Source organism: Macrosteles quadrilineatus, unplaced genomic scaffold (assembly GCF_028750875.1).
Source record: "Macrosteles quadrilineatus isolate MER2022 unplaced genomic scaffold, UCM_ALF_1.0 Scaffold_3__2_contigs__length_128488019, whole genome shotgun sequence".
Classification (NCBI taxonomy): Eukaryota; Metazoa; Arthropoda; class Insecta; order Hemiptera; family Cicadellidae; genus Macrosteles; species Macrosteles quadrilineatus.
Window position 1 is genome coordinate 12378074 of NW_026542596.1, and position 19360 is coordinate 12397433.

The window sequence follows — 19360 nt, forward strand, 5'->3', positions numbered from 1 at the left end:
AATCTGATTGGATCTCTGATTTGCGTATCTGTTTTTCTTATGGCTACCTCCATATCAATTAGATCATTTTCTATGCTTCTGTTCTTATGATCTAAAGAAATATTACATTTTAAAGACTTACCTAATAAATTAGTTTCTTCTTGTGTAAATTGAATGTTAGTAAGGTTTTGAACTGCATTGTTGAATTGGTTATCATGAATAAGGTTGATTTTTTTAAATTTACCTTTTTGAAGTTCAATAAGTTTATTGATCTTTTTCTTCTGTATTTCTTTTTTACTATCTATTAATGGTTTGATCCATTCTGTTATGTAGTGATTCATTTCATCAATGCTTTCTTCATGGAACAAATTCTTAGCTTCTTCGTAAGATGATTTAATTGATTCATTAACTTGATGAAGTTTTGAATATAAGTAATTAATCTCTTCCTTAACCCATATTTTTCTTGCTGTTTCCAATGTTTTTCTTGCAGCTTGAGTGTTTGATTTGGTTTTCAACTGAACGTAATTTGGAATTATATTTTCGGAAATACAAATTTTGTTAAATGTGATGTCTTCTTTCAATTTTTCAGATTTGAGTTTGAGGTATTTAATGGTATGAATTATCTTTTGGTTGTTAGCCATTTCATTATTATTTTCTTGCATTTTTAGGGCTACTAATATAATAAAATTAAAACATATATAACAAAGTACCCTTTTAGTAATTATTTTATTTTTCATGACGACATGTTTCGGAACTAAGTCCATTGTCAAGTCATTTTTACCATAACCTCATTCTTTAAACTAACAAAATTAAAAATATAATCATATGTAAAAATAATAAAATATGTTAACTAAATCTTAATACATTTTGGTATTAATTTTTTCATTATACTATATGAATGTTTTTCTTTCTTTCCTCAGTTTTTCAATTTTATCGTAGATAGGTTGGTTTAATTTTGGAATCATTGTGTTGAGTATGTTGTTGGGGTCCTTTTTGTTGTGTATATAAATATTTAGCTCTTCTTTCACATTAAGTTTCTCACGTTCTTTTTCAAATTCTAAAATAGTTAGATTGTCTTTCATGTTTTTATAACTGTGGTCTGTGTTCATTATATGGTCGGCGAAGTTCGACTTCATTGATGTCTGATTTTTTGATTTCAATGCTTGTAGATGTTCCTTGAATCTTGTTTTAAAAGTTCGAGATGTTTGACCTATATAATAATTGCTACAGTCACTACAGTTTATCTTATAGATTCCTGATTTGTTGTACTTTTCGTCTTCATTATCTTCTGTGTGTTTGATTTTTTTATTGATTAATTGGAAAATATTGTTCTTAGTTCTGTAACTTACCCTTATATCCGAATTTTTAAACGTATTTCTTACTGCTTTAGTCATATATTTGTTATAAGGTATACATATATATTTCTTTTTCTCTTCATTTTCCGTTGTTTTATTTTGCTTTTGTAATTTGTTTTTCAATTTCTTCTTTATCATATTGTCTATCATTTTTGCCCTGTAGCCATTTTTCTCTGCTAAGTATTTAATGGTATTTTTCTCTTTTTTGAAATTTTCTTTATTCAAGGGAATATTAATAAGTCTGTGGATAAGTGAATGGAAAGTAGCGATTTTATGACTCCAAGGATGATTAGAATAGTATGGAATAATGATGTCTGTGGTCGTAGGTTTTCTAAATATGTTAAATGTTTATTCATATAGTATAATGAAAAAATTAATACCAAAATGTATTAAGATTTAGTTAACATATTTTATTATTTTTACATATGATTATATTTTTAATTTTGTTAGTTTAAAGAATGAGGTTATGGTAAAAATGACTTGACAATGGACTTAGTTCCGAAACATGTCGTCATGAAAAATAAAATAATTACTAAAAGGGTACTTTGTTATATATGTTTTAATTTTAATATATATATATATATATATATATATATATGTCCGTTAGCGCAATAACTCGAGCAAAAATGATCTGATTTTGATGAAATTTGGTACAAACGTGTAAACCTACGTTTATTCGAACGAGTTCGCGATCCAGCATAATCGGATAATGGGAACGGGGATTTATGGGGGGTTTTATGCAGAAAAACTTTGCAATTTCTTTCCAAACAGTTTTGTAGAGCTTAAAAAAAGAAATAATTTAGTATATTGAAGCGCTGTTTTATGTCTAACGGTCACGGAGAAAATTAAAAAATAGTGTAATTTAAAATTCCCATGTTATTCTTATGGAGAAAATAAAAATTGTTGTAGTTTACTTGTTTGTGGACATATATTGATAAAATTTGGCAAATTTATTTATTTCATCCTATACTATTGACGTATGGTCAAAAACACGTTTTGCTTTCCCCGTAGCAGCAAACCTAAGCACTTGTTAAATTTAATGTTATCTAAATAGGGAATAAATATGTCAAAATATTTTAGTAAAAATGCAATCAGACAAGTTGAAATTCGCTTAGTCTGCAGGTTTGCTGCGGCGGGGGTATTATTGCTATGTTCTTGTAATCTTTGTTTCTCAAAGTGAGCACCTTACCTGTAGAAAATACATTTCATTCATAACTTGACACGACGTGTTTAATATCGACAAATAAGGTTCGTATTCTTAAAGTAGGTTTTAAACGATTAATTAAACAATTATTTATTTCAATACATTGGCTCTAGAAACATTAATCATGATGGTTTAAAGACATATGCCTACTGGTACATAGAACGTGTTGATTAGTTTCGTATGGCTGTCTAATTTTGTTACAATTATTTTCATTTCGAGACCTCTTAATAAACATAAATAAATTAATAAATTGATTTACATAAAATATCAAAACATAATAAATTGTTTATGTAAACAAAACTTATTTACCTGTTGCACACAAAAAGTCAAATACCTACTCGGACATTCCTAATCACTTCTCATAAATAAATTTACAACGAAATCTTGTTCATCCTACTACGAGATATCATGACTTTTTTTTCCAAACAATCCTTAATGTTTTTCGATAAATGCAGTGCAGTGTTAGACTTTGTATAGAAATTCCGGAGATTCTTGAAATGACTTGAATGACACTGTCCTACATTTATAAAATTATTTGATGACAAGCTGATGGCTCGACGTGAGCAGTCAATCAGTTGTCAAATGGAAATCTTTTATGTACTTGAATTGTCTTTCAGCTCAATCTAGGTTTCCGTCGGCATTAATTTTATTTACGTTTCAGTTTAAGTGAAAATAAGTTTGTTAAGTTTATTTTATAGTTAAAACAAACTAGTTTAAAGGTTAAAACATTATTTAATATGCACTACTTGTTAAATTACATTGTATGATTATATTTCTTAGGTTAAAAGTAACTTCGTTACGATGGATCAATTTTATTCTTGGTTTGTTGGTTACTCATCACTAATTTAAAATTATACACAATTACTAAACAATGAGGCATATTTCGAGCTTTCAATGAAGATTAGCTTTGATGAAAGCTCGAAATATACTTTTATTTTTTAGTAATTGTGTATAATTTTAATTTAGTGATGAGTAACCAACAAACCAAGAATAAAATTTATAATTCAATCACGAAAAAAACATTCCGGAATGAAACAATGGATCAAATTAGTTGTTAAGCTTCAAAATGTGATATGTTATTTGGTTACCAATTGATGAAAACTAAATAAATCCAATAAGACTGTTATAACTCTGACTAAATCATTACTTTCCCTAAATCATGGTTATTTATTATCACCTTTCTGACATTTTATGATTTAATTTATATCACTTTACCAAGGTGTTATTTTCAATCAATTACTTTTTCATCATACTGTCCGGAAAGCAGCAGTTTTTAGTTTACTAAATCGTCCACGAATTCGTCCTTTTCGGGTAACTTTAAACAGGGAACATAAAAAACATATGATAAATTTTTCGGTTGGCTAATCTAAAAATACAGTATTATCAGTACATTATGATAACGCTACTAATCACGTTGCGTACCAAAAAGAGCCACTTTCGCTCCTAGTGATGAAAACTACTATTAAAACATTGCAGTTACTTCTTTAGACATTTTATTAACTCTAAATGGAAATAAAACTATTTGATCATACGCCTCACCAAGCCTTGTATCAGGATTACCAATGTTGTCATCCACTCCTTTCAATAAATTAATTATTGAAGTGAATGCCGCTAGCTGAATCAGCTACCTACGCTTAGTTTGATCAACAATAAACCCCTTCGTTAGTTTGAATAAAAAAAATATTTATGCCGAGAAAGTGCCAAGAATAGGGATTGGTTGTTATTTTCAGTGCTTGTAGAAACTACGAAGAGGTGTAGAATAATTTGATCCCAAATATACATCAAACTATCAACGCTTCCCTTGATTAGTAATAATATTGTGTAGCAATACGTAACCACAGTAACGTCACAAGCGTCTAGGCAGCCAGTGCAACTCCGAGGATCGTGGATCAGAACCACCCCACACCATCGCACCATGTCGTACGCTTCCAAATTATACCGGCGCATCAGCATAGCCTAACTTTTCGCGGAAAATTGTTATCTCTATCACTATCGCTGTCAAAACGTATCGTTTGTAGGTTAAATTTAAATTAAATACGATTAAACTGTCATAACCTAACCAAACTTGCTGATAATGAAAAACTCGAATGAAGGTTTACTAATCGAAAAAATAGTTCTGTCCTAAAAATAAAATTACAAATGTCTGAAATTCAATTTTATAATTTTTTAATTATAAAATTAAACTGTCATAACCTAACCAAACCAACCAAACTTGCTGACATGAAAAAAATTGTTGACAAAAAGTTAGTGCTGCCAGTTGGATTCGAACCCGGTACCTTCTGATTATCAGCCCGACACGCTATCCATTATCACCACCAAAGCTCATAACTCTGCTACGTATCGTTGCGGTAATGGTTGACGTCACGCCATTGGCACGGAGCGGTGGTGGAGGGTTTTCCGATCTGATCCACGATCCTGTGAGTTGCATTGGCTGCCTAGACGCTTATCAGTAACGTCACCTCCAATGGCGAGGTTGAGTGCCGCAGACCTCATTATTTATGCTCCATATTTGCTTTACCTTTCTCTTCTAAGAAAGAAAAAACATCTTCTCCATCCCCCCTTCCCCCCGCCAAGGATACAATACAGACCGTGATTACGTAGTAATCAGTGATCACTGTGAAGAGTTCTAGAAATACTTCCTACTTCTTGATATGTAACTTGAAACCTCAACTCTAGATGCACTTGACGATGCAGACTCATATTGCAGCTGCTGGCCTTACACTTGTACTCACTAGGCTGCATACACGTTGCTTATCGCATAGGAAATTTTGTGATATCTGTGAATAATCAACGTTGACCTTTCAAGTTAGTTTAGAATTATGGGCAATACTACTATTTGATCACTATCATTATTGGTTACCACTACCTGCCCAATAGTTTTGTAACTTATGAAGTAGATACTTACAAACACTAACAGCACTGAACAACGGTATAAACCTTATCAAGGTATCAGGTTCATGGTTTTAGAATTATCGTATGTCATATCAATGATAGTACTAGAAGTGCCCTCAATAAACCTATACATCATTACAGTATCGTTTAATTAACACAAGTAATCTTCATGAAAAAGCAGTTACACCATAAATAAGGCTAGGTATTTATTCTTGACGCACGAAGCCGTTTGAAATCTTGAAAAGCTTAGTCTACGAGTAGTTTTTGCAGTATCTTCACTAGGTGGTTACTGCAGGGAACCGGAGTTTTGCCAACGGGTGTCAGGTAGATGGGGGGGATGCCTTCGGCCACCTCTTGGTGCGGAGATTTGCCAACGGTGGTGGTGGGAGAAAGAGTGTGACGGAGGGAGGGAGAGCGATTGTCAGGGTTGTCTACGCTTGGCAGTTGTGCGCTTGTCGCAGTGGGTTAGGTTAGGTTAGGTTAGGTTAGGTTAGGTTAGGTTAGGTTAGGTTAGGTTAGGTTAGGTTAGGTTAGGTTAGGTTAGGTTAGGTTAGGTTAGGTTAGGTTAGGTTAGGTTAGGTTAGGTTAAAAATTCAATACATTTCCTTTCACAGTCAGAGGTGCATAACTCCATTACTTTGAATACAGTCAGCATCCTGCCTGGTTTGTCCACCCCTAGCGGAAGCCACTCTCACGGTCACGTGTAATCGCTCTCGCTCAACCTACAACCGTTGGCAAAACTCCGCAGTATGTGGAATTCATGGATGGGACCCTTTCTACCTGATACCCGTTGGCAAAACTCCTACACTCTGTTACTGCAAAATCTCCGAAACAGCATTGAAACACAGCCTGACGGACGACACGGACCAACCCAGAAATCAACAATTATACATAGTTTGTTAACGACCGACCGTGGTCAACAGTTACTCACGTAGTTAACGGTCTTGTGCTTCACGATGACTGAGTTCCTTTTGCAAGCGGCGGCCGCGTCCTCCTGGTCAGTCTTGATGCAGTGGCTCCAGAAGACCTTGTAATGCTGCAGAGGCAGGTCGGAGGGTGCGCGGCGCCATCGCAGCTCTGTCCACAGCTTCCCATCCACCCAACCGGAGCGTCCCGCGGTCAGATTACTCGGCTCGAAGGGTTTTTCTGGGTCTGCAGCAAAAATAACATTGGCAAACTTTAAAAGAGACGAGAACTTGAGAGTTAAAAGATTTACACCTACGGATGCCGAGATGATTCCATCCAACAAATGCATAGAGTATAGAACATGGCTTTACACATTTTCTTTAAAAATATAAAATAGTTAAATGATGCATTGAAATAGTATGCTAAAGTCTTAAATTCTATTTTCATCATACTGCCAGGAAATCAGCAGTTTGTAGTTCTCTTAAATCGTCAGCAAAATCGTCTTTTTCTGGTAACTTCAAATAAGGAACAGAAACAAACATATGGTAAATTTGTCGATTGGCTAACTTCAAAATGTTATCAATGCATTATGAGAACGCTGCTAATCACGCGGTATTTAAAGTGATATTTGTACACAACAGAAATTTTAACATTGATGACGAGTTTGTATAACCTCAAGTGTAACGAGTAGAAGGTTATTTTCACAGTATGATGAAAAGTTGTTCATCGCAAGGAGCGAAAGTGTCTTTTTGGTACTTAATCGTATTTCCCCCCAAAAAGAGCCAATTTCGCTCCTAGTGATGAAAAATACTTTTTCCGTAGTAAACAATGTAATGATGAATTTTCGCAGGTGATAAACAGGTGATTTCATAGTAGTGTAGCGAAAACAGGTCATTTCAAAGTAGTGCAATGACCTTTCATTATTGCGTACCAAAAAGAGCATCTTTCGCTCCTAGTGATGAAAACTACTATTTCTCACTTCATCTATTCATTACTGTGATAGTTTATTGTCCTTTCAGCTTGGTTTGGCAACCAATTCTGTGTATTCGACAAAAAACAGCCATTTATTTCAGCGCACTCTTACGCCAGCTCAATTAAACTACGTTTATTGTGTTTTTTCAACCGTCTATAGCTTTAACTTTGGATTGGAACATCTAGTTCTACCCATAGTCAAGGGTACGACACTGGTGCGAAGGTGTCACTACAAACCTACACTTTAAAAAGGGTAAAAATAATAAATGCAGCACACCTATTTGTAACTTGAACGGTGCAGAGGGTTGGGAGTACCCCCGGGAGCCGTTGGAATTAACAGCCGCGACCCTCACTTGGTACCATGTAGCAGGGGTGAGACCTGTCAGGAGTTGGCGGTTACGCCGGCGGCGACTCCTCGGTTTCCAAGGTCCGAAGAGGCGCAGGTCAGGATCACGCCCGACGTGTGAACGCTGCTGCAGCACGTAGACGACATCTCCGTCAGTTGCTGACGCCACCCATTGGATCTGCTTGGCGCGCTGTCTCTTGGAATCAGAGACTGTCAAGTTACTGGGTACTGCGGGCAGACCTGGAGAAATTATTGAGCATAGACAGTTTACCTTGGGATTTTAGATGATCACGCCACTTGGTTGGCTAATGGGAAGGATTGAAGAGCATTATTGCACATGAAATATCATACAGTCAAAATAATCCTTTAGATGGATAATTGTGGGTAGGAAAAAGACTTGATAAAATAATTGTGCCTTAAAATGTAGAGCAAGCACAAAGGCACTTGGTTGGGTAATGGAAAGGGTTGACGACGGCTTCTAATGGAGTATGTACGATAGAAATTATGATTTTGAGAGGTGTGATGTGGGTAGGGAAAAGATCTGCATAAATAGCTGACCCAAGTGAAACAAAGAGCATTTAGGCCACTTGATTGTCTATTTAGAATAAATTGTACAAGATGATAAATGGAGTACCATTCAATCCTTGACAATAATAATTCATAGGGACGTGTGTTCGAAGGATTTGCTGGTAGAAAAAACTACGAAATTACTCAAATTCATTCATCCACCACCCAGACAGAGTACTACTTATCAATTATGGTAAAGACCAAAGGGTTATCTTCTGGTAAGTACTGAAGGGATAGTTTTTTATGAGAGGAACATGTTTTTGCTCAAAAAGATTTAGACAAAACCGTAATACTAGGATCCGTAGTGAGGGAGAGTCAAAAGTATGACTTTCTACGACGTATTCTTTTCGATAAACAAAACATGAGAACGAGTAACAGTGAATAACTAAAAGTTGAACATAAAGAAATAAATCGCATTTGTTAAAACCTAAACCAGGGTTGTTTCGTAATTTTGTTTGTCTAATATTTTAATATAAAATACATAAAACTAAATGCATCACATATTTTAGGGGGGAATAGAAAATGTGTTTATTCTTAAAATGTCCAAATTTATCATCAATTATCTATTAATGAAATGGGGACTATGTGCGTATTTTAACCCAAATATGAGCAAGGGATGGGTACCCTAAATTATGACCATCAATGGAGTCAGATGATATTTATAGCTTTGTTACTGGCTAAGATCAGCTGTTTCAGTAGCCAGGATCGTCAATTTAAAGCCTAAGGGATAAGGGACAGCTGGGTCCAGTTTCGAACCATCAAAAAGCTATTGGCTTTTCTCATGATCGAACCAGCAACCTTTTGATTGCTATGCAAACACTATAACCACTCAGCTACCCAGCCAGTTGAACAATAAATTGATGTTTAATTATTCTAATCAAGTAAATTGTGGACTTGTGGTAATAGGCCTACTAGCCAATAAGCGTGCACGTCTATTTTGAGTCTTAAACATAGGGGCTATGTATGCTATGGGGATAGCCTAGGGTTCACAACAGATACGTACATTGATCCGGTTGAAATTGAAATCGAACCCTTTGCGAGTTAAATCTTCCCTCAACGCTCAACGATATCGATATCGAACAGTCCAACTGAAAGAAACCGTCCGAGTTGCGTCGGCTATCTTAATCAGGCCTACATTTTGTTGGCTACACATCATGAAAATTAAACTGCATTTTAGTAGTTTACTTTTAATGATGTGTAGTCAACACAATTTAACTATAGACATCCATCATGATGAGAAATACCTACCGAGAATAATCATGTTCTTAATTGAATTATACTGAATTAACATAGAGGCCACCATTCTTGTACAAAAGATTCAATGACTAGTAAGTTAGGGCGAGTTGACATTAAGTTAAGTTTTAATGTTAGGCTAGGTTACTCCCAGGGTATACTGGTCAAATTGTGAGAAACAATTTCTCGAAGACATGTTAATAAATTATCAAAATGTTAGTCAAACAAAGGTTTCCAAACAAGAAAATTAGATCCTTGTGCTACTTATACAGTCTTTCTCTCTTTTTTACTAGCCACTTCAGGCCTTAGCTTAGTAATTAATTACTAATTAAAATATCAAATTTGTTTACAGAAATGTACTTAACTAACAAATCGGGGACAGGGTTAATTTTATACAAGTCAATTTTTTATGATGAGTAATATAGGATCTTTATATAAAATTAAGCAATTGAAAAACGGAACATTATCCTTCGAACGTTTCAAACTCCGACTAAGAACGGAGAAAAATTCAAACTTAGCAAACATCATAGGACAACTAACTTAGTTACAGAAACAAACAAAACGGACAGGCGAGAGCCGACGCAACTGGGAGTTGGAGTGTTCGATAATTCGATATCGATATCGTTGAGAGTTGAAGGAAGATGTAACTCGCAAACGGTTCGATTTCGATTTCAACCGGATCAAGGAGGGTTGTGAACCCTAGGCTATCCATGCTATGGCCACGCTTAACCATTGATAAAAGTGTGAAAGATCGGTTCTAGCCAAAGGTTACACTTCCTTTTGGAGAGTGGGACTGAGTTATCGGGTTTACCTAGCTCCTGGTCCAGGCCGATGGCACGTTGACATGTGGTGCCGCAGTCGTTGGAGCAGCATTTCTCTGTTTCCTCGCAATCCACGTCATCCACGCAGGCAGCGATGCACGCCTTGTCATGCCATCGTAGATTTTGACGATCCGGGCAAAATCCTGGCTTCGACCTCGTCAACAGCCCGCACTCCGACTCGCACTGTGACATCAGTTGTTCAGTTAAAAAGGTTTACACACACTTTAGTTGAACAATAAAAATAGGAATCCGTGCTGCAAGGACCACTGTGAAGCCCCGTTCACACGGGGTGAGTTTACAAGCTACAAGCCGGTTTTTTTTACACGCAGCTAGTAAAATAGCTCAGTGTGAACGACGTACTCGCTCAAAAGCTGCTTGTAAAAAAGCTCTGGAAAAAGTTGACGCTGCCGCTACTTTACACGCCAACTCGCCAGCTTTTGAGCGAGTAGTGAACACAGTAGTTGCTTGTGCTTGTGCGCATCTTATTCAAAGATGTCAGAGGATTTGGTTCAAGCCAGCTACTGAGCGAGTGGAAAAAGCATCGTGTGAACGACTACAAACGCACTCGCCGACTCGCCGGCGTCTTTCTACACGTCTGCGAGTTGGCGAGTGGACAAGCTCCGTGTGAACGAATACAAGCACACTCGCCAACTCGCCGGCTTCTTACATGCTAGCGAGAAGCTTGTAAACTCGCACCGTGTGAACGAGGCTTAAGAAAATATTCCTTTAAAGTTGTATTTCTTTCTATTGGCATTTAGTACATTTAATCAAGTCACATGTTATCATTAATATGTTTTCATTAACTAACTGTTATTTTTGTAAACAAAAGTTAGTTGAATTAAGGTAAGAAAAAAAACTTGTGCTACTTTAAAATTGGTTTTTATATTACAATTTATGAGGAAATCTCTTATTTAACAGGCAAATTTTTAAATTTTTGTTCTTTTGATCCGAGATAATATGGTCTTTGTGTATTATTGTGTAATTTAAATTAATATGAGTGATACTAAGGGAAAATCACTTTGGCCGGTTTTTACCAAAAAGCCCAAGGCTATTTAAGAGCTTGTAGACTACAATGTAGATTTGAAGATTATTTTACCTAAATATAATTTATTTACGAAGGTTCATGACAAATTACAGAAAGTAAAGAAAGTTTTAAGTAAGTTAAAGTTATACAAAATGACAATACTAATGAAGGGGACATTGAAAAGGAGATTCTGAATACAAAGAGAAGTATAAGGAGGTAACTATGTTAGATCAAAATACTCAGCTAGCTGAAACAGTTGATTCACATTTAAATATAACTTTACCGGCCGCTTCAAATTTTATTTAAGTGAAGCTCCCAAAGATTTAGCGTAAACAATCTAATGGAGCAATTAAAAATTAGATTGAGTTTGGTCTCAGTTTTCTTAAATACAAGATGATAATAATTTAAAAGATGCAGACAAATTTGAGGACCTTTACCAATCAATGAAACCTGATTCTCCTGCTCAAAATGTCATTGAAGGTTTTCTAAAATTTAAGAAAACCATGCAAATGTTTTGAAGTCCCGGTACTTTCCTGTTAAAGGGAACATTCATTATTATCAGTAATTTCTTTTCGATACATCAATATTTTATTTTTGTATTCGATATATTGATAATAACAAATTGAAACTTATCAGCCGACAACTACGATAAATAAATATTGTTCAGTATCAATAAACAAAAAAAAAAATATATTGAAATGAAACTGTTCTAAACTAACCTAACTAACCAAACTTGCTGTAACATTTTAAAATTAGTTTGATAGCCTATTCCCCATTTGCCTTTTCTGTTATCAAACGGGATTTTGAAACGGTAACTTAGCCTACAGCAAGTTTGGTTAGTTAAGTTGGGTTGGTTTAGAATAGTTTCTTAATCCAATATATAGGCTATTATTTTTGCCTAAACAAGATTAGTTCTTAATCCTATTCTCTAATACGAGCTATAACTCAATAACTCGGTTATTGAACCAAGTATAACATTGCCATAAGTATATTTTCTGTCTTGAATGTCTGTAATTTAAATGCGTTTGAAGATATTAAAACAGATGGAATATGGACCGTAAAGGAAAACAAAAATATCGATATATCGAAAAGAAATCATCGATAATAATGAATGATCCCCTTAACAGGAAAGTACCGAAGTACCAATATCCCGATATGGGATGGACGAGTTCCTCATTGAGTACTTTCGTACTCGTACATCATCTGTTATATAATTCAACCAGAAAATGATTTTCAGGTTTTTATCATATTCGACTATTTGTAAGCAAATCTTTAAGGCTCTTTACATGAAACCTGTTGTTTTGAAGTCACTCATTAATTCCAATTACCACAATGGTGAGAAAAAACGTGTGATATTTGTTGAAAACAGCATCGAAAGTAGTCTTTCCAAGGAAGCCCGTGTGTTAAAGGAGCTATTTTGATAGACTATAAGTCATTGATATTTGCTGAAATGATTTGATGTAACAGTATCAAGAGGTGCTTGACAGATGTTCAACCAATTTAGGCTAGATCGATTCTATCGATTAGTGTTGAGAAGGAAGAAGTTGTCATATAAGCCAAATGAAGTGAAGACCCAAAATCACAACGTGTGGGAAGCTCATGTAACGGTCTTGATATGAAAGGCTTTGATTGGATAAAAGGGATATTTGCACTCCCATGAGTAAGCGAAGCCAAATGATTTTATGGAATTGATGGAAATTTGTTAAGTGAGCACACGCTTCTACAGCGTCTTAGTGAGATTTGCCTACATTTACTTGTTTGGCTACACAATATGTCTTTTGTACGATAATAGCTCCGAGCCTAATTATCTTTACGTTATATTTGGGTTCAAGAAATTGTAAAGATAATGGTTACCTACCTCCCGCTATCTCCGCGTCCCGCCATCTCCGTGTACCGCTACCTCCGAATTTCAGAGTGACCCCTATAATCCTCGGTTACTTCCTGCGTTAAGACTTTCCGTCCAACCTAACCTAACCTAACTTAACTTAACCCTAACCTAACCTAACCTAATCTAACCTAACCTATCCTAACCTGACCTAACCTAACCTAACCCACGGGTTAAATTTTCATTAAATCTTCCATCCATGGGGCTTCGCAGCCGTGGATGCAATGACAGCTACCAACGCAGGTAGTGACGGGATTATAAGGGTCACTCAAGAATTCGGAGATGGCGGGACAGTTTTGGGTTCGGAGATGGCGGAACGCGGAGATAGTGGGAGCACACGCAAGAAATTAGCAACGAAATATGGGAATCTCCTGCAAAAGATCCGGCATAGTTCGACATAGACTCAAAAGTGCCCACACCTTTTGGACTCTTCTTTCACAACACATTAAAAAATGTATGTTGAAACATTTAAACGAAACTAGTTTGTCCTTTAGTCTAGACCATCCTGAAACGCTTGTGTTTGTGTGGTTTCATTGCGCATTGCGAGCCGTTCCTCCGCCGCGGTCGCCCGCTCAAGGCCACATTTTTATGAAGATATTTCCAAGTACACCGCTGTAAAGTAATGGTCAATGACTCGTTGGGGCTGGTCAGGATTTCGCATGTGCGGGTTTATGACTCTTGTAATAACAATTTATGGCGGCCTAAGTGGAGCGGCCGCGTGACTGCGCCTGCGTTTTGTTTTCTCTGTCATCGCAGTAAGGCCAAACAGCACGCTCGGCGACCATTCATGTGCTCGACCGTGAGGTACTGTGTACTATACAGGGTTCCGTAAAATAATGGCAAAGTTGCAATGTTGTTACCAACCAATGAAATCTTTCTGTTATAAGGAAAATAATATGACAGACTGGCAACTTCTATCATGAAACCCAGACTTACCCCTAATAACCTCAATTCTAGGACCATGACAAAACATGGCCATTTCCGATAAGAAAGAATAACTCCGATAGGCGAAATCCACTATTACAATATGACACAATATGTCTGTCACTGTAGTGTAGCAAAATGTGACCACTTTGATGTGTTATAATTCATTTGATATTAGTGATTATAATTAACTAGCTGTTACCCACGGGGTTCGCCCCGTTTGACATCATAAGTATTAATAAAACTATTGATTGGTTAAGTTAACCTGAAATAAACAAAATACAGTAAAAGAAACAAATAATCACACCTGATTTTAATAAGGTAATAAATTGAAAGAATAACAAACAAATAAGTACAGCTGAGGTATTTTTAACATTAGCATAGATAAAACATACTCCCTTAGGTATATGAAAAGTTCCCTTTAGAAAGGAATTACGACCTTTAAGGGCAATTTATGACATGATGGATAATTTTGCGCAAGGTTTCTCGTCATGACGAACATTTTAAGTATATGGTTTATGGGGGTGTGACTTGTAGTTTTCTCAAAAGTTCATGGGTACTTTTGGCTTTATATATAGATTGCGTGTAGTAAGTAAACGTCTTGATACTAATTGTTGGTCACTGTTATAAATTATTCGACTGTCTACATTTGACGCATTGCCTAGAATAAGTCAATAAATCTACACAACCCCGTGAAGAGAAATTGCTTACAAAAACAGTATACGTCGCAATACAGTCTGGATTTTTTCAAGAGTTATGTTAAAGGAAATTATTATTTGTTTACAAAAAGATTTAAAGGAGCCTAAACTTTCTGTACCGAAATTCTGAGCCAAAATCTGTGCATTTTTATTTTACATTGCATTTGGCATACTACTGTTAGTCTTAGAATTGCCTTTTTGAACACACAAACTTATACTACACTCCTGCTTTTGTTTTACAAATACTCCTCCTGAACAGCTGAAGTGATCTGGACGAAATTTAGCACAGACATATAAACCAACTATGGGAAAATGAGGTACGCAATCTGAAATTGTACAAATCGGACAACAGGGCTTTTCTCTACACAAGTTTAAGCTTTTAGAAATTTAACATGGGCCTTGTGAGTTAATTGGTTGCCATGGCAGTATTTTCAAGATAACGATGAAAAAAAAAACGTCGTAAACATTATTATTAATAAATAATCTAAACTAGCACATTACGAAATAGAGAATAAAAGGGAAAATCAATCGGATTCACTTTGGATACTGCAAATAGGGATTCCAAAACAACAAAAATTATGATAATTTTTCAAATTCCTAAAACAAAACCGTGGCCACCTAGATCTACGAATTGACGCCACTGGACTTTTACTTTTGTGGGCGTATGAAAGAACTTGTTTATTCGACTCCAGCGGAAAATGAAATTGCGTTGGTGGGTAGAATTGTGGAGGCTGGGCCGTAATTCAAGAAGAAAATGCAAACAATTTTCAGTCGATGCAAGTCCGTTTCAGGTTAGGTTAGGTTTCAGGGCTGTAACCGTGTACGTGGACGGCATTTTGAGCAACTTTTTTGGAGTTTGGCTATGTGTTCCAACCTCTAATAAATGTATCCATTTTATTTTGTATTTTGATTCAGAATGTATTAAACTTTTTGTATTTATTAAATTAAAATCATATTTTTAACAAATCTATAAACAATTTTCTATCCTTTAAATAAAAATAAACTACAGTTGTTCTAATCTTATGCCAAGACCAAGAGGGTTATGAAATATTTTATTATTTTTTGAAGTAATCCAAAATAACTTAAAAATACCGTAACTTGCAAAGCTGACGGTTCAAGGTTTTTGCATTGTTGTAAAAGACTTTATCCGCATGCGTCGGTATGCACTGCAACTAACCTCCAGCGGTCACGTATCACTAAAGCTGCCATATCTCAGTTTATATTCGTCCAATCTCAAAAATTAAGGTGTCAATCGATTTGAAATTGAATCACCTTAAGAAGGGTACACGTATAATTATTTTTAAATCAACGGGTTTTTTAGTTGCTTAACAAGGAAATGATTAAATGGTCGCCATTTTGTTTAAAGAATTTAAACAATTAATTGTAATAACTTTTTTAGCTTTGTCTAGTTGTCATAAATGTGTGTGCAATGTTTCAAATTCGTATGTTATACCATCATTTTGAAAACAATTAATAAGTGAAAAAACAAAATTGTGGCTGTGTGAGTAACTAAGGACTTCCGGACAATTTAAATATGATATTTAGATATGTTTCTTACCCAGGAACAATGCCCAAAAATTGGTAGGAAGTTCTGAAACATCCCATTTAGTACTGATATGAGTTTGGTAGTGAAGTAGAATGATCCTTTTATGGACATCTTATATCAATTGATTTATACGCCTAAAATGCAAGTTGGACACATCAATTTTGACAATCAGATCTCTACCTAAGAGGAGCTTAACACGTTAAACTCAACTATATCTTGGTTCTTACAAAACTGTCATGCAAAATTAAAAACATACGAGGGAAAACACAGGGAATGATCTTGCGACAGGGTGCTCAGAGGCATAAATCCTGCCCCATCTCCATCAATTTACCACAGCTTGACCAAAATTGATCTAATCACTTGACAACAAGGTGTATTGGCGCCGGCGCCCGGACAGGGCGACGTCTTCGGTAATTTCGTGTAGTTGCGCTAAGTAGAGACAATAAATTATGCGGTCTCAGCGCAGACGCAGTGGAGGGCGCGGCGGTCCGCGCATGTGTACGGTGGGCGGCTCATTGCGCGCACTCCAACCATTAACTTACCCGACCAGTTCGGACAAACGCCTATAAAATCTCGTGTACAAACGAATACCGTTAGCCTCCTTGGCCCCCTCTTAAATGGGTCATACGCACGCAATATTGGCCCGCACTGGTCGGCGGTTTGGCTCCAGACAAAGACAGGGCACCCCACATAACTGGTGTTGGTTTATGTAATACTGGATAACTCTAGTAGTTAGTAGAAGGGTGAAACTGAGTAAAATAAGAGACATAGAGCACTTCTTTGCGAAACATGACGCCATATCGGACTGTGGAAGGATTCCTAGAATATCTCGGGTGTATCAGACTCAGACTCGTGTCTTATATCCATGACAAAGCACGTGAGACTACATGAGGTTTTATACAACTGTGAGACAAACAACAATGCATGATCCATTGTAAGTTGTTATTATTACTCCTTGGTAAACTTTTCTTTATCAAATAAATATCAGTATTCATATGAGCTACATGCATGGATACTTATTCAGTTAATTCCTTCTTACGACAAATAGTCGATGAATAAAGGTCACAGACAAGCACACTTACGACTCGAAAAAGATTTGTGATTTCAAGGAAATTTTAAACAATCAAGTTTTACAACATTAGTTTACATGAGTTCGCGAACCAGCCCAATTTGACCATGGAGAACGGACCCTTTATTTTAGACCTAGGCTCTATTATGTTTCTAATAAACATAAAACATATGCTATGATTCATTTTTTACATCTACATTGTTATCTCGTTACCATCATAGCAACCCATAAGCTGATTGTTAAAAATTGAAAAGTTGTATTTTAGTTTTAAAAATCGTTCATGCATAATCAAGTTGAAATTTGTTTGTTAAATGTTGTCAATGTGTTGTAAATGTTGCTTACTGTTTGTGGAAATAACCCTGGTGTTTGGCTTCCATATGTTCAGCCGTTATTGAGTGATTCAATTCCAACGTTTGCATAAGGTCCCAATCTATTGCTATGGATGATTTGAAGTAGAGCTTTTAAGTAGAGAACCTTAACGATTGTCTCTCCCATACACACAACTATGATTTCCATAATCACTGACATGAAACTGAAGTAGGTTTCTAGTTAAACCTTTTCCGTGCAATCAAGTAGTGACAGACGAAGTCACGAGCCTTTTACTCCAAACTGACGAAATATTTCCACTTTTTACTAAACCTCACAACATATTATGTCTGTGGTAGTATTTTCTGAGTCTGGGTGCAAGAGCAAGTGCAGAGTTGTCCTCCCAGAGATACTAGTGCACCACGGTACTCTACCTACGCATGTTCTATCTGCACCAACCAAGGACATACTCATACTAACACACACCTACACACTACACAGGTTATGCAACACTGCAGTCTGTAGATGCAACGGTTTCTATGCAATTCTGTTCAAAAATAACGCAGAGACAGTCCTGGAGAGCTCTACATTTTGTACTTTGTAATGTTAGAGACTACAGAGTAAGGTGGGCTCCAAACAAGCATGTTACATTACCCTAGATTGTAATTGGTCATTGGCAAGATACCAATCCGAACCTCTGGGATAGAAGTCCCACTCTAACCAATAGTCCAGCAGTAAACTCTGTAAGTTTGTGGCAAAAATTACAATAACCAGTAATGACTGCATGCTACATATCACAACGTGTATGCAAACTTACATTTTATTTCATTACTAGCTGTTGTACCCGTGCTCTGCAACGGGAAGAGGACATGAAATAGAAACCTTTTGATCTGTACATCTATTGTATACAATAGTTATACATCCGCCAACGCTTTTAGAAACAAAATTCGGCCTTTTTGGCATTTATAGAAACAATCATGGCTAAGTACAACAATCTGCTAAGTAGTGGAAACCGTCATTTTGGTTATGATTAATTTTAAATCTTGTGTAGGCTGATGTGAAAATCTTAACAATGCATTCAGCTCCCTTATATACATATTCACGAATTTCCCATATCGAGCTAATCGATAGAATTAATAAAAGTCGATATGTATTGCTTTACATAATAAAAAGTAAAATAAACATGGTGCTTAATGTGCCAAAACATCTTTCTAAATACATAAGGGGCCAAAGGACATGCTGCACATAGGGTATTAATAAGATTGAGTACAACATAAGTTTCAGCGAATTTCTCATATAAGCTATTTATCCCATACCCTGCACTGCACAATTGAGAGATCGCAGTTGATAAGGGAGTTGACAGATTTCTAACATTTAATTCAATCACATGTCAGAGATGTGCAGAGTAAAATAAATTTAAAATCCTACTGCACAAAGATTTGTACCTACGACCAAAATTATAATCTACGAAAATATATTTTATTTTAAGATTAAACTTCAATACCAATACGCAGTTCTATGTAACAACTCATCTGGAACAGGGGCAGAAGAGTCTTCAACAACTTTTGACAGCCCAGAAACTTATTTACTCGATTATAAACTTCCAGAATATGTCTATTTATATGAAATATAA

At 35.9% G+C, this 19360-nt stretch overlaps 2 protein-coding genes across 3 annotated transcripts in view; both read right to left on the reverse strand.

Annotated features, from left to right (window-relative positions):
* LOC128988971 (farnesol dehydrogenase-like) overlaps positions 1-19360 on the reverse strand; it is a 424915-nt gene that overhangs the window by 268591 nt on the left and 136964 nt on the right. The gene's annotated exons all lie outside the window — the stretch shown is intronic.
* LOC128988969 (anosmin-1-like) overlaps positions 1-19360 on the reverse strand; it is a 74428-nt gene that overhangs the window by 30997 nt on the left and 24071 nt on the right. Inside the window, exons 2-4 of one of the 2 annotated variants that reach the window (XM_054410779.1) lie at positions 10266-10458; positions 7586-7882; positions 6362-6582 (exon numbers count right to left, since the gene is read on the reverse strand). In XM_054410779.1, the coding sequence (XP_054266754.1) occupies positions 6362-6582; positions 7586-7882; positions 10266-10458 (711 nt within the window). Of the gene's footprint in view, positions 1-6361; positions 6583-7585; positions 7895-10265; positions 10459-19360 lie in introns of both variants that reach the window. The other variant, XM_054410778.1, reaches the window with a different exon arrangement.